A 26,377-nucleotide genomic window follows, 5' to 3' on the forward strand; every position below is an offset into this window, starting at 1 on the left:
ACGGACATTGGAAGCAATGTTTTTAAATATACATCACATGCATTTATCAGATATAAGAAAAACAAAAGTAACACTTTGTGCCTTCTGCCCTTGGAGGTGACCTATGACAGTTTCCAAAATAAAGAAAGGGATTTACAGAGTCAACATTAGTATAACTTTTGCAGCAGGGAGGGGTTCACGTCCTAGGGACACACTGAAAATAAAAAGAAAAGGAGTGGCACTTGTGGCACCTTAGAGACTAACAAATTTATTTGAGCATACGCTTTTGTGAGCTACAGCTCACTTAGCTTGGGCAGCACTTGGGTTTTGCTGGATAGATGCCTTGGCAGCACAGCAGCAGTACCGTGAGGTTTGCTTTGCCGTACGCACAGGGCCATTGCCACGCTGCTGGGTTTTGCCTTTCAAATGACATTCAGTACTGGAAATAGGGAGCTGTGAAGAGAGAAACATGTATTTAAATAACCCGGGATTAAACAACATGCATCTACTGGCTGTCATGTGAAGAAATGCAAATATCAAACACGATGAGCAATTCCTTAACTTGGAGGAGCTGAAAAATTGACAAAGCTCAGGAAACCGCTGTGCTGACTTCTTATGAGCAAAAACTTAAGATAGGTGGAAGCTGCAGCACAAGCAGTTAATATTCCATTACACAGTGTGCTGCAGTAAGACCATCAGGAGCCAGATTTTGATATCCTAACTCACAGTGAAAGCATATGAGAACTCCCATTGACTTAAGGGAAGACTATTAGGACCTCTAGCCCCAGGAATATGCCCCCACCCACCTGGCTAATTTGCAGGTATTGTCAGAGGCAGCAAGTCTGTTACAAAGAGAATGCACCAGTGCAAGAGGACCCTTTGCCTCACCTTCCTCTCACACACAGTACGAGCCAGGACCCACTTTGGCTACCACCCACCAGCCTGACTGAGGTTGGCTATAGTTATCCCAGGAGTGCTAGCAGTAGATCTGACTGGAACAGGGAGGAGGCACCTGTGTTAGCCACACTCTTCAAAGAGAGAAGAAAGGGAACCCCTTGACAAGGAATCTTCCAACTTCATTTTTAATTGTAAAAGTCTGGATTACAAAAATTAAAAAAAATAAAAATCACAAAAATTGATTCTTTGTCCAGTAAAAAAAATAAATTAATGGCCCTGGTGGGGTATGCCAGAAATCCCAGAAAGGGATCAGCTTTCTGGCATCACATTTGGCAAGAATGGTATAGAGTTACAGCAAGAAACTCCATCAAGGCACTGAGATATCTTTATAAACAGGGTAAGTCTTCTTTCCTTAGTTTGTGTGTAGGAAGAAGGAAGGTGGTGAGTTCAAGTTACAATATGCTGGATTACAAATAAAGGACTGTATACCCTGCAAATACAACTAGGCTTTAGACTAGTTACAAACTACTGCTAAGGTCTAGCCGATACTCCAAACTGAAATCATCTTGTTACCTGGTTCGGGGACAAGGGTCATGCAACCAGGGTTGTATTTATAGTATAAACAAGCTCTCTGGCCTCAACTGCTCTAGCCTTTATGCTCCTTCAGAAGTTTTCCACCATTGTTACTGCCCATTTATATCCAGCAGCAGTGAGAGGTGCCAGGGGCTGCTAGTAGTTTAGCCACTGTGTTGTTCAGAGCTGTAGGGTTAGACAACACTGGCAGTTAAAAGGGCAATGGCTGGTCTATATCAGGACTTCCCCCACTGGGGGAGATGAACTGATGGTGCCTAGAGTGGGACCTTTGAGGGAAAAAAGGCATTAGAGGCGACACAGCATTTGGAGTGGGGGGTAAGAGAAGGTTGGTGGAGGTTTGAGATGAGATCTCAAAAGAAAGAGCTTCATAATGTGAATGTTTCCCTTTCTGGTCTGTCCAGGCTGGCAGAGAATCATGGGAAGAGAAGCAATTTGAAAACACAGTTATGCTGCCCAGGATATATAGGACTTCAGAGTGTTTAGGCAGAATTAAATAGACACTTTCTAGATTAAGTAGGTATCCAGTTTAGAAAATGCAAATTATGTCCTGGGTGCATTAGACATCATAATAATGTTTAGGGTTAGGGTTTGTCTTTGTTTAAAAACTGCTTTTCTTAATACAGTTCCCATTACTGTAGAACAGGGCCTTATACAGTCCCTCGCTTCTAGAACAGCAACAGGAGAGAACACTTGAGTCCTGGAGGACTAGTTCCTCTCCATGATTATTAGTTACACATGTAGCTTTTGTTGTGTTTGGCTGCATTCTGGACAGCAGTACATTTTGCCCTGTGCTCGTAGTAGGTGAAGGTGCCTAGAGGCTGTAAACATGTCCTATGGAAACATTATATAAGTTACAAGAGGACTTCAATACAATCTACAAATGATCTCATCGATTAGGAAAGGTAGTAGAGCAAGGCATGCTAAGATGAAAGGAATCCCCCCCCCGGCAACCTAGCATTAAATTCCACAAACTATCCAAGCCCCACAGCACACTGATATACTGTTGATTCACAGCAGGTTACGTGTTCTTAAGCTTCTGTCACAGGATGCTGGAAAGCAGATTTATGGAAGTTTTCCTTGAGAACGTGACCTTCCTAGCCTAGCACTGGTCATGTTCTGTGCACCGTTGTGCTGGGTCATACATCTGTGTCAGCAGATCCGTAGCTCGTTCTCCAAGCCGTAGATTTTTGCCTTTAGGTTTCTTAGTTCCCCTTGAATTTTCCTTGTTCGTCTGTTCCCTTGGCGGACCTCATGCAGAATTGCAAGGTCCTGGTCTGGGCCAATGTTCATGGTCACCTAGAGAGAGAAAAAAAAAAATAAAACCAGAAAGACTTGGTCTGTGGTGTATGATCTGGAGAAAATTATGAAGAGAGCAATCCTGTCCAAGGAGATTCATTGTACCTAGCAAGGGGAACTACAACCACAGTGTGTCTGAGCTGCCCTGACATCATACATGGAAAGAAGCCCTAGGATGGAGAGTAGATAATGGAAGTGTCTTGTTAGTATCATGGGGGTGTCCTACCAGTGCAATGGAAGAGGGATCTCTAAAGTGTAACCTGAAATGTATCAGTAAATGGTCAGCTGTTTAACAAATCATTTCCAGTATGATTTAAAAGGACTCATTAAAATGTGACAAATTATATATTTATTACGCAGCTTTTTTGTACTTAAGTCTCAATCGTAGTCTCAGGAGACATCCTCTACAGGTGGTAGTGAGGATGTCTTCTTGCCTTGGCAGAAGACTGCATTTGGTTATTGAATAGTTCTTTTTGATCTAGTATAACCAGAATGATTTAGGATCATGGTTGTTATGTCTAGCCCAGTGGTTCCCAAACTTTAACAGCCCGCGAACCCATTTCACTAAATTGTGAAATCTTGTGAACCCCCTCCTAAAAATGAATATTTCCAGGGATTTAAGTTTATATTTCCTCAGTGTGATGGATGTGCTTGCTTTGTTCTACATAACTCTTGGAAGTCTGGAACCACTGGAGAAAGAAAGTCTCAGGTCTGGTTCGGTATCAAGTCTATTTCTGTATTTGGTTTTCAGATGTGCATAGGAAGAAAACGCTTTCTCGTATAAGTATGTTGTTGAAAATGGTAACAAAACTACAGCAGCTTTTTCTGCCAGAAGGGGGTACTCATTTCTTAAACTCAGCCAAAAGTTGATCAATGACAGATTTCTGAAACTCCTTTTCAGTTCGTAATCACAGGACATCTCAATCAATTTCTCTTTTTCCTCAGTGTTCAATATCGGTGTTGAGAAAGTGGTATCCTCAGAAGGATTGCAGATCCAGTCATTATCGCCTGACATAGCTGGAAAGTATTCCCTGAAAGTTGTGCAAAGTCCTTTTAGGTGTGCAATTATATTGGTTTTATTGCATTGATCCAACTGAAGTTTATGTTCTGCCAGGAAGTCATGAAGATTACTGAAACACTCAGTTTGATTGTTTTCCAAACAGCTTTACTTCTGCCACAAGGTCCATCCCTAGGAGGGTGCCCTGCAAGCGACAAATTAGCTTGGACCACCCCCCACATACAGCGTGGCCCCTGCTCACTCTACCCTCGATGCCAACTTCCCCTGTCTGACAAGGACAGGGGTCCGAGCTGCCACCTGCGCACCTGGGGTCTCAGCTGCCGCCCTTCCCACTTCTGGGCTCAGTCTACAGGCCCCGCGCCGGGGTCTGGGCTGCCGGCCCCGCTCTGCTCTCCGTGGGGCTCGGGCTGCCGGCCCCGCTCTGCTCTCCGTGGGGCTCGGGCTGCCGGCCCCGCTCTGCTCTCCGTGGGGCTCGGGCTGCCGGTCCTGCAACCGGGTCCCACCTGCTGCCTCCAATGCCCAGGGACCTCTGGTCGCCATTAGTGACATTTTTCTGGTGAACCCCCTGTAACGTTCTGCGAACCCCCCAATGGTTCACGAACCCCAGTTTGGGAACCATTGGTCTAGCCTGTATGTTGTATTTTATTAATGCACCCCCTTGTGGTCATGGATGTAATAAGAATAGGACAATACAATTAGGCTGAAATAATTAACTAGGTATTGATGTGGATTTGATTAACCATTTCCTTTTCTTTTCTTAATTTCTGCAAGTTAACCATTTCTTGTGGTATCATTTGAATAACCCTTGCTATGCAGGATATTCCCAAAGTCATTATATTCAATGTATGACCAGCTGAACTTACTTCTGCACTTTGAGCCCTAATTCTTTGCACCAAGTACTCAGGTCTGCTCACACTGAGCTTGATGACAAAGCTCTCACTGACTTCACTAAGAGCAGAATCAGTATCTAGAACTGTCAGGAGAAAAGCCAAACAGGTTTGCAACACTCCATACAGAATATACTTCTGCAGTTAATACTTACTTGCCTCACAATTGTGTTGGGAGAATCAGATTTTGTAAAGTGCTTGGAGATAGATGAAAAGCCTTAAAGAAGTAGCATAACTAGGTGCCTTAACGACATCCACTGTATAATCACACCAATCTCTAGTAATCTGGATGCCTATTCAATTAACAGCTATGAATATTTTTCTCTTCACAATATACATATAACCTGTAACTTTCCATAACACTGAAAGGTGCCATATGTTACAAGTCTCTAAAGGCCCAAGTGAGAAAAAACAGGAATTTCCAATAACTTAGGCTCCAAAGATTTGAATACTCAACCCTGACACTTCCCACCCGACTCGCTGGGCCAATACCATCTCAGCCCTTGCCCCAAAGATGATCAATTATTACCTTGACGAGCTGTTTCTCTATGTCCTTCAACCTCTGTCTAAGTTGCTTGATGTCATTCTTGAAGCCCTCCACCTCCATGCTACGCCGTTTCTCCAGGGCCTCATATCGTTGGGTCATTAGCCGCAAACGCTTCCCCATCTTCTCTGAGCGCTCCTGGGGATAGGAAAGCACAATAGAATTTGTAGGGAAGGGCACCATCAACAAACATGAATATGGAGAAGGGGAAATCAGACAGCTCCAAGAGGCTGCAAACCCATCCCGCAGCAGCAGACAGAGGAATTACCTTGAAAAGCTCTCGGCCAACATCTCCTTCTTCACGAATTCTAGCCAGCTCACCCTCCAGAGCAACACACTGCTCTCGGTACATATCTGCCAATCGGTGCACCTGTGTTAGCTGCTCCTGTAAGGACTGGAGCCCAGGAGAAAGAATTAGCATTAATAGATGCTGGAGGCAGGTAGCCAGTACACACAGCACTTCCCTCCCTAAAGAACAAAGGTGGGACACAAGGAAATTGTCACAACTCTGTGAGTGCTCTTTGGTGGAGATATCATGACAGAAAATAACCAAATGAGTAGCCCTAGAAATTGGAGTTGGTGCAAGTTTCCAGACAAGAAAGATTAGAGATCTAAGAATGCCAAAACTCCTTCAAATTACAGGATCAACTCTGTTCAGATGAGACATTAAAATACAAAACAAACATGGTTCTAGCCACCATGTAGTCATTAGAACCCACAACCCTTAAAAAAAAAAACACACACACAACAAAAAAAAGCAAGGGTTGGTCCCACTGTCCTCAGTCAAAAATTCCCCATCTCCCCTCTGTTTGATTGCTGCTCTCCATCTCAGAGGTGGCTGCATTTCAATGGTGGATAAAGGAATTACTTTAGGTATATACTGTGGTTAGTAAACTATTATGGGTACATGGAATACGAGGGCAGTACAAGCTCCCATGGTTCTCCCTTCAAGTACATTAGTGGCTGAAGGAAAAAAACTGATGGCTGGATGGGAGCAGCAGAATTGTGAGCGGCATTATTCCCAAAAAAGCAGTGTTCTCACAACAGCAGGCAAAACACAGAATGTTCTTACTACCAATAGTCAACAGAATTTATTCCAAAGGATGGTTGCCCATTTCATGCTTGGAAATACCTAGTCCTAATAAAGAGCTTGAGAGCTGTGCAACGATATGCCACTTGGCAGGTGGAACAAGCTGAGGACCTACATGCTTGTTTTGGGTGTGGAAGGAGTGGGGGATATTAGTCTTGTGAGACAAAACCCCGTGAAGCGCCATTATAAACTAACAGAGTTCTGGCTTCATAGCATTTTCTCTTTAAAGTTAATAAGCAAAAACATTCCCTGTAAAATGCATTTTTCTATGCCTCAGTCAGCATAACAAATGTATCCTGGGATGGAGAATTCCCGCTCTAAAACAGGGAACACCAGTTTCTCAGTAAAGCATCATGGTGAGATCCAATCCTAGACTTTCTCAAACCTCCATCCATAAACAGGTGGATTTCTTTTCCAAGGGAACAGCAATTACCTTGAGTTCTCCACTCTGTGCTTTCCACATTTCACTCTCTGCTTGAGAAATCGGCTTAATGTCTCTCTCCTTCTTCTTCTTCTCTCTCTCTGGCTCCCTGCTGATAAGCTGATCTCTGCTTACATCAAGCTTCCTCAACAGACAGTCCTTCTCTGCCATCCATGATTTCTCATTGGCTCGTGCATCGAACTTCAGCTGAAGGAAGTCACGCGTGCTCTCATACAGCAGGTTTTGAGTCTGATGGAGCCTGAAGACAGGGATTGCACTAAAGTAATAATATCACTGCCTTCCCCAATTCCCTTCATCATTCACCTGTACTCTCACTGGGAGTTGGAGTGGGCATGGGATGAGAGAGGCCAGGAGCTTCCCTCGCATACTTTCAAGGGCCAAGTTCTCCAGGGATGAAAGAGGATTTTTAGTTTATTCAATCAATCTCCAATTACATACCAAGCAACAGACCAGATACTCTGCTTTTCTGCCTATTCGGGCATGGCTACACTGGAAATTTCAAAGTGCTGTCGTGGGAGTGCTTCTGCGGCAGCGCTTTGAAGTGCAAGTGCGGTCATGCGTGAGTGCGCAAGTGCTGGGAGAAAGCTCTCCCAGCGCTCCTAGTATTCTACCTCCACGAGGGGGATTAGCTTCGAGCGCTTGGAGCCCGGCTCCCAGCGCTCAGAGCCCATTTACACTAGCGCTTTAAAGCGCTCTGACTTGCTGTGCTCAGGGGGGTGATTTTTCACACCCTGAGCCAGCAATTTAGAGCACTACAAAATGTAAGTGTAGCCAAGCCCTTAGGTTGCAAACCTACAGGTGATATTTATATTTTGGGTTTCCTGCCACGATTAAACCAGAACCTCTCTCTTGCACTCACTTATCTGTCAGGGTTTTGATCTTGTCCTGGTCCCTCTGATGCTGGACCTGCACTTCCTCTACGTGAATCCGCCTGTCCTCTAGCAGTGCATCAAGCTGCTCTTTGGATAACCGGGTCTGCTCTTCCATCTGAGCCTGCAGGGCCTCCACCTGGATTGGCACACAGGGAAGGCATAGAGTGAGATCCTACACCAGGCATGCTGCCCTGCTTGAGAGCCCTGTTTAAATTCCAGGTTAGGCACAGACACAGTGAGAAAACACCACCTGCCCCATAATGCTATATTATATAGGTCTAATTTCTCTGCAGGCCTTGAAGTTAGGAGCAATCTGCTTTGGAGCTCTAGAAGTTTCCTGTAACAGATTTCCCTACCCCATGTGAGAGACACACTTTACAGAAGGTGGGCCAGATTCTTCATTCATTTCCTGCATTGGGCACAGGAAGGAAAGTGATGGGGCAAAGGTGAATTTAAGTCACTTTTGTGCATCACTAATTCTGGCCTCTGTTGCAATTTAGAACAGCCCTGACGCTCTCATCACCCAAATGCTTTTCTTGTTTCATGCCAATCTTACCGCCCTTGTAAATCCATTGCAGAGAGAGCTAAACAGATTGGGAGTAAGTGGGAGGCACTGCCAGGGTAGCATAAAGTGGAGATGGGCATGCCCGGTGTAAGGATAGAGGGCACAGGAAAGCAGCATGTTTGGCTGTCGTATAAACCCATGTGTGACGCTGTATGGAATATGTGGAACACCAATATTATAAAATTACAAGGAATCTGATCAGATATGCCATGTGATGTAACTGCAAAAATGTTACAAACATAAACCAGATTATCATACTTGGCAAATTGTATCACCTTTGTATTATGAGTTATAGATATATAGGGTATATATCTGTATTTCAAACTGGTGCTATGCATCTGGATGACACCCCCAGACAGATTGGCATCAGCATCACCTAGCCTGCTTGACGGCCCATCAAGGGACATCAGCTGTATAATAAACCCATTAAAAAAGATCAGGGACCACACCTGATGAGCCAGGAAGCCATGTATGGGCATGCCTAAGACAGAAAACTCTAAGGTTTTTCCATGTGCTGTGAAACTTGTGTTTGGAACACAGGAAGTGCAAGCTTCATGGCAAAAGAATATAAAAGGCAGCTGAATCTTCTCCATTTTCTCTTCAATTCTGCTTCCGACCTCTGGAGTAAATTTTCTATAACTGAAGCTCTGAAGAAAGGACTGAATGACCCATCCAAGCTGTGGATGTGTTCCAGAGGGACTTTCAAGCCAGCACACTCACCAACACTGCTAAAAACATGATACAATATGGACTTCGTAGTCTGTTGTATGTACCAAATTGCTTTACCATTTAACAACTCATCTTGTTCTTTCTTTTATAAGAAATCTTTAGTTTTAGACACTAAAGGATTCGCTGGCAGGGTGGTATTTTGGGTAAGATCCAAACCTACACTGACGTGGTAAGGTGGCTGTCTCTTTGGGTCAGAAGAACATTTTGTATATGTGAGCAGAGTTTTGATATAACTCCTCGTACTGGACTGAGGTGCTGATTGGGAGCCAGAGAACTGGAATGCAGTAAGGGGGCTGTGTGATTCCCATATTTCCCCACCCCCCCCTTTCTTGATAACCAATGTGGGGATCAGCAGCAGTCTGTGACTGGTTGGTGAGTGTTAACCACCGGTCTTTGGGAAAATCCGTTCTCCCTTTTGCAGCATGCCCTGATCTTGCCATTTCCAGTGAAGGCACCCGTGCCACACCATGCACAGGCAGAAGTTGCATCTGTTGAGCAGTAAATGCTCTTTTACCTGCAGTAAGAGTGTTTGATTGTCTCTGTGATATCTCTCAGGACTTTCTGGTTTCTCTCCTTTTGCTGCTGGTTTTGATGTGCTTCTTTTAGTGCCTGCTGCAGAGAACAAGATTAACTGAGATAACTACTCCACTCCTTTCTCCGAGCCTATGCGTGAGACTTTGCCCCGCAGGGAATATTGTAGATGTGCTGGCTGGCCTGAAGGAAAGGAAGAGCTTGCAGCTACTGCACCACAGCATCTTCCGGCAGGAGTCACTGCAGGAAACATTCTAGCACTGGCTTTGGGGAGCTCATGGCGACTGCACGCTTTTCACACATCCAGCACTATCGTGATATTCAGCCACCCTCCAAGTACTTGTCTTTTGGCTGGTATGGAAAGTCACTTTTGGGGTACCTGTTCTGGAAGTGTAAGTATTGCTCCGTTCATGTGGATCCCTGGATTTGATTGGTTTTTGAGGAACGGTGACCTACAGGAGCAAAAACAGATCTGTTACCTGAACGTCCTGCATTCTGTTCTCTGAGCCCACGCATCAAGAATGAATACTAGAAGGGTGGGAAGAGACTTAAAAGAGCAGCATGCCCATCGGTGCAGCAGGAGCAAGGTAAGGACATTTACAAAAGGAATATCAATGTTGAAGCAGATGCCCACTGCGATGGGGCTGCTTGAACATCACACTTTCCACCTCTTCCGCCATTGTATAGTTCTCAGTGATTGGGGTTTGGTCCTGTCTTTACTGACTTCAGTGGGAACAGGATCAAGCCTGTCATAAATATAAAGGGAAGGGTAAACCCCTTTAAAATCCCTCCTGGCCAGAGGAAAAATCCTCTCACCTGTAAAGGGTTAAGAAGCTAAAGGTAACCTCACTGGCACCTGACCAAAATGACCAATGAGGAGATAAGATACTTTCAAAAGCTGGGAGGAGGGAAAAAAACAAAGGGTCTGTGTCTGTCTGTGTGATGCTTTTGCCAGAGACAGAACAGGAATGGAGTCTTAGAACTTAGTAAGTAATCTAGCTAGGTATGTGTTAGATTATGATTTCTTTAAATGGCTGAGAAAATAGCTGTGCTGAATAGAATGAATATTCCTGTCTGTGTGTCTTTTTTGTAACTTAAGGTTTTGCCTAGAGGGATTCTCTATGTTTTGAATCTAATTACCCTGTAAGGTATTCACCATCCTGACTTTACAGAGGTGATTCTTTTTTTTACTTCTATTAAAAGTCTTCTTGTAAGGAAACTGAATGCTTTTTCATTGTTCTAAGATCCAAGGGTTTGGGTCTGTGGTCACCTATGCAAATTGGTGAGGATTTTTACCAAACCTTCCCCAGGAAGTGGGGTGCAAGGGTTGGGAGGATTTTGGGGGGAAAGACGTGTCCAAACTACGTTTTTTCAGGAACCCAGATAAAGTTTGGTGGTGGCAGTGGAAATCCAAGGGCAAAGGGTAAAATAATTTGTACCTTGGGGAAGTTTTAACCTAAGCTGGTAAAAGTAAGCTTAGGAGGTTTTCATGCAGGTCACCACATCTGTACCCTGGAGTTCAGAGTGGGGAAGGAACCTTGACAAGGCCTTTAGCAGAAGATCCAGCATTCAGATGTGGGAGGGAAAGGAAGAGCAACAGTGTGCTTTTTTTCCTCCCCTTACCCTCTTGCCAACTGGTGCACTGCGAAACATATGTATAACAAATCTACGTATACCCATACACTTAAACCCAGGAAGAAATCAAAGGCAAGAACTAACTGCTTGGTGCAGCTATTGATCCAGATCTACCTTGTGTGCTGAGATCCACTCAATGCAAGAAGAAAAAGCAGCCATCAGGGAGCTGATACAGTTCCCTCGTTCTCATGGTGCTTCTGCAATGGCTCCAGCTCCAGCATGTGCACCAGCTGGCCACAATCCCCAAGACACAAGTATGCCAGTAAGGAATTAGCTTTGGACATGTCCCTTCCCCACTCCCTCTGCCAGGGCCAGTTAAACTATCCGAACCAACTGAAAGCTCCCGCACACAAAGGAAATTCAGGGCTGCTTTCCAGGACTTTTGCACAATCTGAGCAGTGAAGATGGCAGCAAGCAGCCTTTTAAAGCTTCTTTTTTTTTTTTTCTTTTTAAGCAGATTACACAACCGGGAGCCAATCACGCTCTCTGACGGGAAATTAAAAACAAATAAAAATAAATAAATAAAATGGGGGGGAGAGAGGATGGGGGACAGAAGCCCAGCCTGCATGGGCAAGCCCCAAAACAAGCAATACACTACTTAAAGAAATGAATAGGCAATTACATACACAAAAGAAGCTTATATAGGCTTGCTGGGCACCACCTTGGCAGCCTGCAGGAGGGACTAGACAACCGTAGAGAATCTGGCCCATTATTTCAAGTCTCACTCTGCACCCTCACATCATGGGAGGCCCTGCTTTTTGCCCACCCTTCATGCCGTGCATCACAGCCGTGACCTTTCTGGTCAAACGGGACTACATACACCCAACTTCAGATCCCCTATACAATGCTGCGGAGAGTCACCACTCTTGAAACTTGGCACACTTACTCTCCTGGAGGACAACATACTTCCTTTGCAGCTCTCCTGCGCAGGAAATGAAACCCGGATTTCCCAACACTAACTACCAAGACAGTGGGAAGGCCTCACTCTGTGTCTCGAGTCCCAGCGCTAGTTTATTACAGTGCGTATCAGACCAACACAAAGCCAGCTGAATTTCAAACATCCACATTTTCTGGCAACTCACTGTGTAGAGCTTCTAGAGGCTGAACCCAAAGCAAAGTCTGCCAGAAAGGTGGCAAACGGGCATTCCCAATGAATGGTCTTACCTTGTGTGGAGGCTCCTTATGAAAATACGTAATTTCTCCTGTGTCTGTTCCCACCAAAGCCAAGAGATGCTGAATCTTTTTTCTGTCTTCCAGCTCCCTGGAATTCATGGAGAAGCATCAGCACATTTCTATTCCAAAATACATCAAGCCTGTACGCTCTCTAGAGGGTTGTTACTGTAGTTAAAGGAGCAGCTCTATCCTGTTCTTCAGATTGTCACAGCCCATGAGACAATGTTGTCCTTAAGCCAGACTGCAAGAGACCCAGTTAACACTGAGGATGCATGGGAGGAGTTTCCATTCTGCTGGTGCACTGAGGAATTCCCCTTTTAGAACAGCCTGATAGTGGTACATGGGCTTATATAGGGATGGCAGATACTGAAAGGACATGGACTGTGAATTTATTAATAAAAGCTCATAGTCCAGGGGAAATATGACCTAGTTAGGAAGACTTCAATCCTGTAGTTATTCTGCTTTTCAGAAGATTGAGAAACCTCTTTTCCTTGGAAGCCCATATATTCCACCACAATTTTACCTAGGGAGGTGGTGGAATCTCCTTTCTTAGATATTTTTAAGGTCAGGCTTGACAAAGCCCTGGCTGGGATGATTTAGTTGGGGAGTGGTCCTGCTTTGAGCAGGGGGTTGGACTAGATGACCTCCTGAGTTCCCTTCCAACCCTGATATTCTATGATAATCCGGAATGTGATGGATATACAGGGTTTTAGGATATACAGGGTTTGAGGGTGCACAAGAACACTACCCACCACACATAAAAGGAGACTATCAAGCCAACCAAAAACTGCTGAGATTAATTCCCATCCGGAGTTCAGAAGCATCTTAGGGAGGCATGTGCTACTGAGAGTTAATTTGGTGCAGCTGAGCCTATTCAGGCTCATTACCTTAACACAGACAAACAGGGGGTGTTGACTAGAAGACAAAACAGGTAGCTCTGGGAAAATAGAGGAGTTACCCTCTTTGGGCTGTGTTTTCTATGAGTTTCCTGCTTCTAGAACTGCATAGAAGAAATGCAGTTAAAGAATTATGCCAAGCTCACATCAAGTTGAGTTAAACCAGAACCTCCAAGCTGAAGTAGGTGATTTTGTGATTGAACTTGACCCTTTGGTAAACTTTCGCTCTTTGTTATACCAAGTCCCTGTTTTGTGGGCCTGTGTTCTGCAGCAAGATCCTTGGTTTCTCTGGTACAGCAGACTAGGAGTCCTGCAGCACAGTCATTTCACTTTTTTTAAAAAAGGAAGTTTGTAATAATTGTATAATAGTCAGTACAGTAGATCTGCATAGAAGGGAGGAGCAGCAGCATTTCTTTTGTCCAGTTCAGCTTTTGGGAAGATTGCATTGGGCCTGATCCTCAGAAGTGTGGCACACCTGCCATTTCCACTGACTTTAGACCCATAGTGAGATTAATAACAACTTGTACTATAGTGCCTAGGTGCTGCAGTTATAGAGCAGGACATTGTGCAATTTGCTGTACAGACACAGAACAAAAAACTTTCAAGATGGCTCTACTAATTCATGTGGCTTCCAGAAACACTACCTGCCCATGAGAAACAGCGAAGAAAACTCTTCCCCCCACCATCTCCAGCCCTGCACCTGATTTTCAGCCGATCATTCTCAGCGTAGAGGCGCAGCACATGTTCCCTTTCCTGGAAGAGGTAAACTTGCATGTCACTCAAAGCTGTCTGTAACTCGGCAATCTCCTGTTCCCGTTGACGCATTTCCCACTGTAGTTTGTGCTATGGAGAGAAAACAGGGCATGTGAAATGGTACTGACAACAGAGACAAAGACCATCTTTTGCCTCAATGACCCGAGTCTGCATCTAAAACTAGCAGCTGTTAGTGTGTCAAATGACTAGGCTTGGCAGAATTTTGTTTTTATTTATAATTGATGAATACTACAGAATTTTATTTTTTATCAATTTAAGTTTTCAGGAATGAATAAAATTATGTTGTAAAGCATTTTTTTCAATTTTTATCACTTAAATTTTCCACAGTTGCTGGAGCTTATGGGAATGGGGCACGTCAGACAACACTGATGACAGCAGACATTGAGATTCAAAACATTAAAGCTTTATAACCATTAAAACATCAATTATCATATGTCAAAACATACAAAGTAAACAGCCTTAAATCAAATTCTAATAAGTTCTCAAGTGGCATTTTTCTTACTTTGCTTATCTGTAAATTTTGATCATTGATGGAAATATTTTTTTCATCTGTTTGTGTGTGTACCTTGAAATAAATTTATCAACATTTACTGATTAAAAAACTAATTCTTCCAAGTTCACAAATGACTCTTAAATTGGATCACCAAACTTTAACCAGCAGAGGGCAGTACTGGCAGCTTGTCTGGAGAAGACTTAAACAGCAAGCTCCTGCCCATGGAGACTGTAGCTCCCACCATGCAATGCTCTGCCTCGATCCAAGTGATCATGAAGTATTAAACAAGATGGAGCAACCTATCCTAGATGTTATTCTCAAAAACCTCCCATGGGTTAAGGTTGGGGTACTGCAGGGTTTAATAATAAGTGTTCTGACCAATTACAAAATTGGCTCAGTGATCATGGTTTTCATGGGGGAGAACTAACTAACTCTCAGAAGAGCATTCCTGTAGGAGAGGGACCTGGGAGACCTGCAGTGTTTAGCGCCTTTCCCCACTTTGACCCAGATGTGCAACTGAGATATTTCCTACACCTCCTGAGGGTTCTCAGTCTGTTTCAGAGATGGCTGATTCATGAGCAGCTCAGTGTATAATGTTTTAAAAGGTGATCACTCCTCTCCCAGCCACCTCCTCAGTAGAAAAAGTGCCAATTTTACAGGACACAGCTATACATCTGCTTGATGTAGTGTGGCATTAGGAGATCATCTGGCTTGTTAGAAGAGGCTCCATTTTATAGGATAGTTTTTACTTAGATTATAAGCTCTTTGGGCCAGGAACCATTTTTATGACGTTTGTACAGCACCTAGCACAATGAGGTCATGGTCCATGACTGGGGCTCCCAGGTGCTACTGCAATAAAAATAAAGTCTGTTCCAATAAAACGCTCATTAATTTTGGCCAAATGACCATTCACTCTTCACAGGTCCACCACGGAGTGCAGGGCAAAGGAAAAGGGTAGTGCAACAGACCAGGTGAACATCTAACCCAGTGTTCAAAGGTTAAGAAAATCGCAAACAGCGTAAAGGCTTTCCACAAGTAAAGCCCAATAAGTAGAGGCTTCCCACAAGTAGAGCCCAATAAACTAAAACAAAAGGTCTTATCACAGTCAGCATTTCTCCCCACTGGCTCCTAAATTGGGAGACCAGATGGCCAGAATTCACTCAATTCTAGTGACTCAAGACATAGTGATTCCCGTTCAGCTCAGTCCTGCCACATTCCCCAGCAATTCCCGTCATAAATTATGTCAGCGATGTTAAGTCTTCAACTAAAGGAGAGTATTAACCCTTTCTCTGCCAACCAACGGTGTATATATGCAGTCCGTCACAAGTAAGCTATTTACCTGCTCATCATACGTTCTTTTGTACCTCTCTAGCCTTTTCAAAAGGTCCTCATGTTCTTCATCAAACTCAGAGATCTTCTTGCGATAATATTCCAGTAGCTCCCGGGAGGGACGGAGGAAGGCCAGGCGCTCGCTGATGGAAGGGAGAGGAGTAGAATCCCCCTGACTTGGAGTTGGAGAATTGGTATATCTGGAGGAGACATGGGGGGCTGCCAATCTGGACAGAATAGTGGAAAACACACACACAAAAAATGCTGCTAAAACAATGAAGATGAAGGAACCAATGGCCGTTCATTCATACAAGCTTACTGTACCTTACAATGGTGACTGTTCTTGTGACAGAATTACTTTCTCAAAGTTTGAATTCCACACAATAACTGCACTAGGATAATGTTAAAAATCTGATTTCAAGGATATCACCTTTTTTTTTTTTAAATTATGTTTAGCTGTAGTACTACAATACATTTAGTTCATACCTTCTCTGCCTCCAGCAGTCTGAGCTCAAAATTACTAAAACAGGATGTGTGGCATTTTGGAGATACAACAGCCTTAATGTGGAACTATGCAATGTTATTGTAGCAGTGTTGGATATTAGAGACACAATGTGGGTGAGGTAATATTTTTTAATTGAACCAACTTCTGTTGGTGAGAGAGACAAGCTTTCGAGCTCCATAGAACTCTCTCTCAGGTGTGGAAAGGTACTCAGGATTTATGGCTTATTACAATCATCTGTAAACCACTAACCCCCCTTTCGGTGTTATGGCTACAGGGGTGTTAACAGGTTGCTTCACCTTGAATGGTCCCTTAGAATATGTGCTAACTACTTATTAACTAAATTGGTTAGTCTCTAAGGTGCCACAAGTACTCCTTTTCTTTTTGCGAATACAGACTAACACGGCTGTTACTCTGAAACCTGTACTTATGCTAAACTATCTGTTTGATCTTGTATTTAGTTGTGAAGGTCTTAGTACCTTTCCCAGACCTGAAGAAGAGCTCTGTGTAGCTCAAAAGCTTGTCTCTCTCACCAACAGAAGTTGGTCCAATAAAAGATATTACCTCGCCCACCTTGTCTCTTTAGTGTGGAACTGTTTGCTCACCCAAGTGTGGTAGGGAAGGAGGTGCCTGTTGGAGGAAAAGGGTGGGTAGTGGTTTTTGTGAGAGAAGGGTCAAGGGGAATGGGACAAGGTTGCTGGGGAGGGGGAATCTGAGAAAAAGCAGGGGCAGAGAAAGAATAAGGATTACTGGGGGTAGTAGACAAGTCTGCTGCTAGACTGAAACACACAAAAAACAGACACTAGATAGAGGATAAACACTCAGAGGAAAAAGATGTGAGATACAAATAAGCCATGTCAGTCTGCAGGGAAAGATGTCAGAGGTGACAGTAGCAGAACACTGAAGTGAAAGAGGAAGAGGGAGAAAAGAAAACTCCATTCAATCAGAAAAGATGTCTGACTGCTGAGTCTAATGTACATTCTCAGCATCCTACTGGATTATCACTGCTCCTTGATCCAACAGCAGCTAGAAATGACTTTACAAGTTCCGGTTCAACAGGAGACTGCATCCTTTCTTTTAAGCTGCACAGAAATAAAACCCTCACACTCTGACAGTGAGGGACAGAGAGAAACTTTTATGTGTGTGTATTTGGCACCTAAATAGGATATTTAGGGATACCCTAACATCACATATATATGTCGGCATGCAAAATCCACATGCGATTGTGATTCTAAGTTTTGGCACAAAAACTGTGCTTTGTGAATCATTAATTTGTAAATTTGGTATGTGGATGTGCATCTGTACACAGACCTCAGGCTTCGCTCTGAAAACTTGGCCCTTAGTAGCCATGTTGAGTAGACTGCCTTGGTTTTCAGATGTCAACTCTAAAAGGACTAAGAATAAGAAAGCAGCTTAACTACGTAATTATTTTCTAAACAAATCCATTGCCAGAACCTGGCTGGACACTTAGACCTCAAGAGCCAGCCAGATGCCTCATGAATGCATGAGACCAAAGTGATGGTGACACTAATGGGAACATCTAGGGATCTGTTATCAATATTGCTGCTCACATCAGGTTTTTGATATATAAGAAACCCAAGGAATTCAGGACCTTTAATCTCCAGATCTCTTAGGTGAGTGCTGAAGATACATTAATACAACCATTTTGTATAGCAGATTTCACACAAACTGTAAATGAAATTTCTTTAGAGTTAAATAATACAGTTATAAACAAACAATAGCAAAGGCAGAAAATAAGAAATATATTTATGGGTAAAAAAATGGTTTTAAATTATTTGAATTAGAGTACAGTTGAGGAGATGCAGAGGAGAAGACTCTTACAGCAACAGTAATAACACTATGGGATAGGAGAGATTGGACGCTGGCGTTATATCAGTGTAATGAGTTGAAAAGGAAGATTGGAGCTATACAATAGGATAGAGGTTAGAGCAAGTCCCAGGACAGCAATTTAGAAGCTAAATGAATGGGGAGGCAGTGGAACTGTCTGAGGATCGCTGTAGTCATACTCACCTTTTGGAGGTGGGGGACATTCCTGGAGAGGAATCCATGGTGCTCACTCCACCACCTACAGAAGTGACAACAGTGTACATTTTAGTAGCAGAGAGCATATGACCAGGTAGGACAGAAAAACATAGGAACACCTCTCTAGTGAGCTGTATGGAATAAGGGTCCCTGCTAGAACAATGACTAAGACTGTGCCAGACATGCCCAGTGATGTTCAAAAACCACTGACTGGGTAGTATTTTTGCAGTTCCTTCTCAATTGTATGAAACTGGTCCCTGGATTCCTGTGGGGGGGAGAGGGGAGACCCAAACACCTGCGGAACATTTAAGATTTTTCACTCAAAAAACATCCCTACGGCTATTGAGAGCAAACACCTTCCACTTTCTAGAGTTCTGAAATTTCCTATATTTCATATTGCCCTGTGCTGCCCCGCCGGCCGGTCCCTGCCCCGCGCCCCCAGCAGCGCCCCGCCGGCCGGTCCCTGCCCCGCGCCCCCTGCTGCCCCACCAGCCTGGAAGGGTCGACAGGAGCCGAGCCGAGCCCCTAGCCTCCTCCAGGCCCCCGCTTCCCGCACCCTCTGCCGCCTCCCAGCAGCGATCCCAGGGCACCCCCCTCACCTGCCGAAGCGCGAGCCCACGCGCCAGCCGCGGCTCAACGGAAAAGAGCCCAGCCAACCCTGAGCCGCTGCAGCGCCCAGGCCCGCCCCGGCCCGCTCGCCGCGCGGCGGGGCCAGCTCTGCGCAAGGCTCTCTGGGAAGCGTAGTCCTCAGAGCCCGCCGCGGGTGCCTGCGGGACGCCGGTCCTCACAAGGGGGAACGGGCCGCTGTGTTTTGTACTTAGGAATCGGACGTTGGCTCTGCGTGCGGACCTTATCTCGATTTGCTGTTTGAACGTGTTGGAACTGACAGGAAAAGTTGGAAATGAAAAAACACTGGAAGCGAAAAGGAAAAAACCCTGGACTTTCTGTTCCCATTCGTGTGTAGAAATTTTGAACTTTTCCCAATTTCCTGACCAGCTCTAATTTATGTTAAAATGTTACCGTGTACTGGTCTATGCAGGCCGGGTTGTGAAGATGATCTCTCCCTCTCTCTCTTCTTTGCATGCACTCACTTTATTTCCTGAACTGGGGTAGTTCCATTTTTAGAACTCGTTACCAGCCAGCCTTGCACAAAATACATCCTAGCTTTAATATATATTGATTCAGTGCCATATACATTATGCTATTAAGTACATTATTATTAATACCATATGTGAATGTAGTGTTGTCTCTGTAACTATTAGGGATAAGATCTTCATGACGGGCAGATTATCCCACCTCTACCGATTTGGGGCTTTTTTTATACTTTCCTCATTTATACTTCCATGGGTCTGATCCAGTATGGCAATTCCTATGTTCCTAACAAAGCCATCAGTTGTTATAATAGAAGAAATATTACGTGTGTGCATTAGAAGCATAAATCACAATGTACTCTTATTGTAGCATAATGTATCTCACCTACTATTTCTTTCAAAGTTACAAGATGTTAATTATTAAGGCTGCAGAATTGGATCCTTGCTGTCTCTTGACAGAAAAAGCTGGTCAGTTGCATGTGCACTGGAACAATTTGCATAGCGGGGGTGTTGGAAGCCAATGAGCCAATGGAACTGAATACCCTGTATATGATGGAAACCATTTCAAGCCAGGGGGTGCAGCAGCACCCCTAGTTCCAGCACCTGTGGTCAGTTGGTAAAAGAGAAAAGAAGATTGTAATATCCTGGCAACATTTGTCTGAAGATGCATCTCTGTACGCACTAGCAAAACCCAGTGTATTTTAACCTTTCTATGTATTAGAGGCCCCAGACTGGAGGTTTTGGAAGCTTCTTCTGAAAGCCCTCCAAATAGTCTACATGTAGTTTTCTAAAATCAATCTTGTTGTTAGTTGGATGCCCTGGTCCATTTTGCTAGGACAGAATCTGAGGTGCTACATGCTCCTATGATGGAGTATAAATTTAGGATAGAGACTGACAGGGAAAGAGTTAACCTCTCCTTCTGGGTAGAAGCAGGACCACAGTGGGTTTTACGTGGTAGCAAGGCTCAGCCTTCTTGAGGGGAATTAATTAATATGAGCGCCATTATGGAAAATCCTCACCTAACCACCAGAAACAAGTGATATGGTTTAAGTTCAACTCAAAGAGGAAAGATTCATGATTTCATTGCCAGAGCTCCCAAGTTCAAATGTCACGGTTTATGGATTATTTAGGTGTTACTCTTGCACCCCACAACCAGTGCTTAGTGTTATTTTCACAGTCTGAGGCTCACTTCTCATGTAAAATATTTAACCTTCTAATGTAAGTAAACGTGCAGGAAAAATTGCAAGTTTCCAAACCAGCTTTGTTTCTTAACCCCTTTCTTAAATATTACAATCAAAATCTTCTGAATATACTTACAAAACTGAATTTTGTCAGATCACTTTCCCCAACAAAACCCAGACTTGACAAACATAAACAACAAGAAGACAGGAAAGTGGAAGAGGAAGAAAGAACAGATGCTCTTTCTAACGGTCCACTGTTAGCTGGCTGGTGATTGTTGCCAGCTGCAGGCTGGAGTTGTGGCTGTCTCCTCAGATATGCAGAGTTCTCTAGCACATCTGAGATCAGGTTGTAAAGGCTAGATCAGAGATGAAATCCTACAGCCTGACAGTTTCCTCCTCTCTCCCAGGGGAAGGAGACAATGCAGATAGCCTCACATGAACAACAAACAAACAAACCCACAAATGTATGACCGGTTTGTGTACATTGATAATATTTGATAAACACCACGACCTAAGGTTGAATAAGTTAAACACCCTAAGTTGGAGCAGAAAGTTAGAGGAAGCAAAATTTAAAAAAAAAAAAAAAAAGAGACACAAGACAAACTGCCCTTTGCAAGTTATTCTGGGTTTTATACTTCTCAGTCCATCAACTTAGAACTACTATGCTGCTCACAGCTGTCTTTTCCAGAGAGCTCCACTAGTCTTTTAACCCAAACATTTCAAATCAAAACCAAAACAACCTTGAGCAGTCTCAAAGCATATCAACTAGAAACCAGCCCTCAAAACAAGGTTCTCAAACATATTGGGTCCTTTCTAGCATGATTTTTAGTTAAATGGTTTTAGACTTTTCCCAAGTGTTCCAAGGCCCTTTCATCTATTATATTCTCTCTCTGTGAGGTCAGTCATGTTGGTTGGTCTGTTGACACCACAGACCCAGGTGGGAGTAGAGAATGATTCATCTACACATCCACCTCCCCAAAAAGCCTCTGGTGTAGCTCCTAAGGGACAGCTAAGAAGCTCAACAGAAGCACCTGCGTCCCCCTCCCCATGGAATGGTTTACTGGGGTGGGATGGGGTTGTTTCTCTCTCAAGAGAGAGAGACAGCTGGTGGTGGGTGTTATATACACAGGCAAACGCCTCAGAAGTTGGGGCAGCCTTGCCAACAGGAGGAAAAACAATGCTCTGCAAAAATAGTATAGGCAGAACAGGTAGCAATGCCTGTAGTTAAGATTGCCTAACATTTTCTATTATAAGATCTTGTTTTCAGTTGCTTATAACTTTATCAAGTTTAACTGTTTGGACTTAAATTTTCTGTCAGGTGTCTGCTTCAGGCTGAATGTTTTGGGAAAGTTTCAGAATAAATGGTTAAATGGTTCAGACTAGGAGAAAAATATATTGTTTTGCCCATTTAAAATTTTTTTCTTACAACTGTTTTGTTGAGAAGTACTAGTGCCTCCATACATTGGAGCAGGGAATTGAAATTGGCAGGGGTGACCTTTGTGTCAGAAATGTGTGTTTTGCTGTCCCTGTGAAAAAAACCTATATTTGACCAAGGTATAAGCCTTTCAAAAAAAAGTCTCCATACGCACATAGTCAGTAGAGACCTGTTAGAATTTGGCGGCTACATTCTGCGAAGATTCTATCTCAGAGAATTCTGTCTGTCCTGAGCGTGCTCTAGCCCAGGATGTGGGGGGCTGAGTAGGACTACGCCTTCAATTGCTGTTCCTGGCTGCAAGGTGACTGGGACCCAGTGTGGGGAGACCGAGATTGGATGAGGAGCTGGAGTAGTGTTGTGAGGGAGACTGGACTGGCTAGGTGAGGACCCCTGCCTTATTCAGTGCACAGGATGGATGGTGCTTTGGGGAGGCATCAGGACTGTGTAGTGAAGAAAGTTGTTGTCTACAGGCCCCTGCCTCCTGTGTTGCAGAAGTTGGTAGGTTAGTGGGTCTGGGGCCATATGTTGAACCATATCCTAGCTTTTGAGCAATTGATAGAATCCCATGAAATTTTTGTTATTTTAAAAATATTTTTTCATTTATTTTTGAATTTCATATTATTTTGTTTTACCCTGCCCACAGGGGGCTAGATGGCTTTAGAGGTGGGGGTAGGGTCCTACCCCTGGGAGTTGTGTGGGAGGTAGGGTGACCAGATAGCAAGTGTGAAAAATCAGGAGAGGGCATGGGGGGGCAATAGGTGCCTATATAAGACAAAGCCCCGAATATTCTGACTGTTCCTATTAAAATTGGGACATCCGGTCACTCTAGTGGGAGGCCTTGGAGGAGAGGGAGCTGCAGAGGGACTCACCCTGTAGCCCTGAGGGACAAGAGCGATAGGAGCCACAGTTGTGGGATGAGTTTTTCATTTTAAGAATTCTCTTTCATTTTATGTCACATTTGCAAAAAACATGAAGCTCTAGTGATTGATTTAGCAACCTTACCGTTCTCTAATGTAGCTTTTTGTGTGTAATGGGATAAAGGTCAAGGTACTATGTGTGACATGCCACAGGTGAGCTCAGATGGTTAGTCATCTACTAGAACTCTTGAGGTCTCTACTTGCTTGTCTGATTGAGAGCTGTTAGCAGTCCTACTTTGCTCCCCACTTGGCACCCTTTGATCTACACTGAAGGGAAGGAGAGAGGAGATGGAGCCCATGAGTGTCCCGTTATCCACCAGGACCTCTCTCTCTAGGCTGATCTTACTCTGGGAGAGGACTTGGGGGTGAGAACACTCAAAGGATTTGTCCCCTCTACTCTCAAGATCAAAGGACAACCAGAAGGGGAGTGCAGTGGGGCTGTGGCGGCTCAGACAGGAAGTAGTGGGAAGGGCAGGGAGCTCAGCATTCAGGGCCAAGGTTGGTATAGCTGCCAATGGACCTGGCATATTGACTGAAACATCAGTTACCTGATACAGGTTTTAAAAATCCAAGACTATGCTGGCCAAAGCAGGGCAGTTGGCAACTATGGCCACAGACAACCATTGTTCTCTGGCATCAGAAAGATCCTCTGGGTATTGCAAATGTGGAATATTTGTCCGCTGGGATGTGCAGGCAGTGGGCATAACCTAGAGGAATGAGTTGGAGTTGCAGACCCAGGCTATGTCTACACTACCACTTATGTCAGTATAAGCAACATAAGTTACACCGAGCAACATAAGTTACACCGACCTAAGTGCCAGTGTGAACAATGCTATGTCAGCGGGAGAGCTTCTCCTGCCGACATACCTGCTGCCGCTTGTTGGGGGTGGATTAATGAAATCGAGGGGAGAGCTCTCACCCATCAGCTTAGAGCGGTTGCATGAGAGAGTTTACAGCAGCACAGCTGTGTCGGTGCATCTGTGATGCTATAAGCTCTCTATTGTAGCCATAGCCCCAGGAAATCCTGATTCTATTCCTTGCTCTGCTGCTAACTTGTGTGGCCTTGGCAAGTTATTTAACATCTCTGTGCCTTTGTTTCCTCATCTGTACAATGGGAGTAATTTCTCCTTATCTCACAGTACTGCTGTGACATTTAGTAAATGTTTGAACAGCACTTTGAATATATAAAACACAAGTTCCTTAATACGGATGCATGTACTTGGGACTGGTGGCCTGGGTTGGGCAGGCAGTGGCACCTAACGGCTGATGTCCTGAATTCCAGACAGAAAAAACTGAGGCTATGGCTATGCTAGAGAGTTTACAGCGGTGCAGTTGTACCAATGCAGCTATGCTGCTGTAAGCTCTCTAATGTAGCTGCTCTAAGCCGACGGGAGAGACCTCCCCATCGGTTTAACTACTCCAGGCTCCGCGAGAGAAGCACTGCCCACACCGGTGCTTATGTCAGTGTAACTTATGTAGCTGAGAGGGGTGGTTTATTCACACCCCTGAGCAACATAAGTCATGCCGACATAAGCTGTAGTGTACATATGCCCTTAGCAGCCCACAAGCACCCTTACAACCTAGCAAATATCTTAGAAGAGCCACAGCAAGTATAAAGCAGGAAAATAGATTAAGAATATGTAGAAAGAAAAGGAGTACTAGTGGCACCTTAGAGACTAACCAATGTATTTGAGCATAAGCTTTCGTGAGCTACAGCTCACTTCATCGGATGCATACTGTGGAAAGTACAGAAGATCTTTTTATACACACAAACCATGGAAAAAATGGGTGATTACCACTACAAAAGGTTTTCTCGCCCCCCACCCCACTCTCCTGCTGGTAATAGCTTATCTAAAGTGATCACTCTCCTTACAATGTGTATGATAATCAAGGTGGGCCATTTCCAGCACAAATCCAGGGTTTAACAAGAACGTGGGGGGGGGGGTAGGAAAAAACAAGGGGAAATAGGTTACCTTGCATAATGACTTAGCCACTCCCAGTCTCTATTCAAGCCTAAGTTAATTGTATCCAATTTGCAAATGAATTCCAATTCAACAGTCTCTCGCTGGAGTCTGGATTTGAAGTTTTTCTGTTGTAATATCACAACTTTCATGCTTGTGATCGCATGACCAGAGAGATTGAAGTGTTCTCCGACTGGTTTATGAATGTTATAATTCTTGACATCTGATTTGTGTCCATTTATTCTTTTACGTAGAGACTGTCCAGTTTGATCAATGTACATGGCAGAGGGGCATTGCTGGCACATGATGGCATATATCACATTGGTGGATGTGCAGGTGAACGAGCCTCTGATAGTGTGGCTGATGTTATTAGGCCCTGTGATGGTGTCTCCTGAATAGATATGTGGGCACAGTTGGCAACGGGTTTTGTTGCAAGGATAGGTTCCTGGGTTAGTGGTTCTGTTGTGTGGTATGTGGTTGCTGGTGAGTATTTGCTTCAGTCTGGGGGGCTGTCTGTAGGCAAGGACTGGCCTGTCTCCCAAGATTTGTGGGAGTGTTGGGTCACCCTTCAGGATAGGTTGTAGATCCTTAATAATGCGTTGGAGGGGTTTTAGTTGGGGGCTGAAGGTGACGGCTAGTGGCGTTCTGTTATTTTCTTTGTTAGGCCTGTCCTGTAGTAGGTGACTTCTGGGAACTCTTCTGGCTCTATCAATCTCTTTCTTCACTTCCGCAGGTAGGTATTGTAGTTGTAAGTAGGTAACCTATTTCCCCTTGTTTTTTCCTACCGCTCCCTCCCCCCCCCCCCCCCCCCCCGACATTCTTGTTAAACCCTGGATTTGTGCTGGAAATGGCCCACCTTGATTATCATACACATTGTAAGGAGAGTGATCACTTTAGATAAGCTATTACCAACAGGAGAGTGGGTTTGGGGGAGGGGGGTAGGGAGAAAACCTTGATTTGTGCTGGAAATGGCCCAACTTGATTATCATACACATTGTAAGGAGAGTGATCACTTTAGATAAGCTATTACCAGCAGGAGAGTGGGGTGGGAGGAGAGAAAACCTTTTGTAGTGGTAAACACCCATTTTTTCCATGGTTTGTATGTATAAAAAGATCTTCTGTGCTTTCCACAGTATGCATCCGATGAAGTGAGCTGTAGCTCACAAAAGCTTATGCTCAAATACATTGGTTAGTCTCTAAGGTGCCACAAGTACTCCTTTTCTTTTTGCGAATACAGACTAACACGGCCGTTACTTTGAAACCTAAGAATATGTAGAAGAGAAGGACCACTAGTTGTTATGAAGGCCTATGCATACTGTTGCTGGTATAGTATTTGGGGATAGAGTGAAAATTAGAAACAGGTGAGTTTATACATATTTTAAAGAGAAGCACAGAGTTTCAGATCAGCTTTTGTCACTTGCAAAGGCTGCAGAGTTCGTCTTAGTTGATAATAATCTCTTCACCAATTTTTGAATTTTCAGAGTTGCACACATTTACTTTTTC

The 26,377-nt window shown here is 44.1% G+C and overlaps 1 protein-coding gene across 14 annotated transcripts; it reads right to left on the reverse strand.

Annotated features, from left to right (window-relative positions):
- Positions 1-224: 224 nt before the first annotated feature.
- On the reverse strand, positions 225-19,978 carry CCDC77 (coiled-coil domain containing 77). Of its 14 annotated transcripts, none has more exons than XM_027832953.3 (12): positions 18,889-19,978; positions 18,278-18,332; positions 15,755-15,971; positions 13,849-13,991; positions 12,244-12,340; positions 9,824-9,896; positions 9,428-9,525; positions 7,607-7,755; positions 6,739-6,985; positions 5,484-5,609; positions 5,201-5,353; positions 225-2,766 (listed from the first exon to the last, which is right to left on the reverse strand). In XM_027832953.3, exons 2-12 carry the CDS (start codon positions 18,313-18,315, stop codon positions 2,620-2,622), a joined length of 1,488 nt encoding a protein of 495 aa, XP_027688754.2. In that variant the 5' UTR covers positions 18,316-18,332; positions 18,889-19,978; the 3' UTR covers positions 225-2,619. The 14 variants fall into 14 exon arrangements, with proteins under 14 accessions (XP_027688754.2, XP_043396453.1, XP_043396431.1 ...); XM_043540518.1 differs by having other exon boundaries at positions 15,755-15,944; positions 18,909-19,159; XM_043540496.1 differs by having other exon boundaries at positions 9,428-9,522; positions 18,846-19,159.
- Positions 19,979-26,377: the final 6,399 nt, after the last annotated feature.

This window comes from Chelonia mydas, chromosome 1 (assembly GCF_015237465.2).
Source record: "Chelonia mydas isolate rCheMyd1 chromosome 1, rCheMyd1.pri.v2, whole genome shotgun sequence".
In the NCBI taxonomy this organism is placed as follows: Eukaryota; Metazoa; Chordata; order Testudines; family Cheloniidae; genus Chelonia; species Chelonia mydas.

Coding starts and splice junctions, on each gene's coding strand:
- CCDC77 (XM_043540452.1), bottom strand. CDS start 18,375: ATGCTCTCTGCTACTAAAATGTACACTGTTGTCACTTCTGTAGGTGGT. Junction 15,972..18,277: donor ATGTCCCCCACCTCCAAAAG/GTGAGTATGACT, acceptor TATTCTGTCCAG/ATTGGCAGCCCCCCATGTCT. Junction 9,526..9,823: donor TACTTACACTTCCAGAACAG/GTACCCCAAAAG, acceptor TGTTCTCTGCAG/CAGGCACTAAAAGAAGCACA.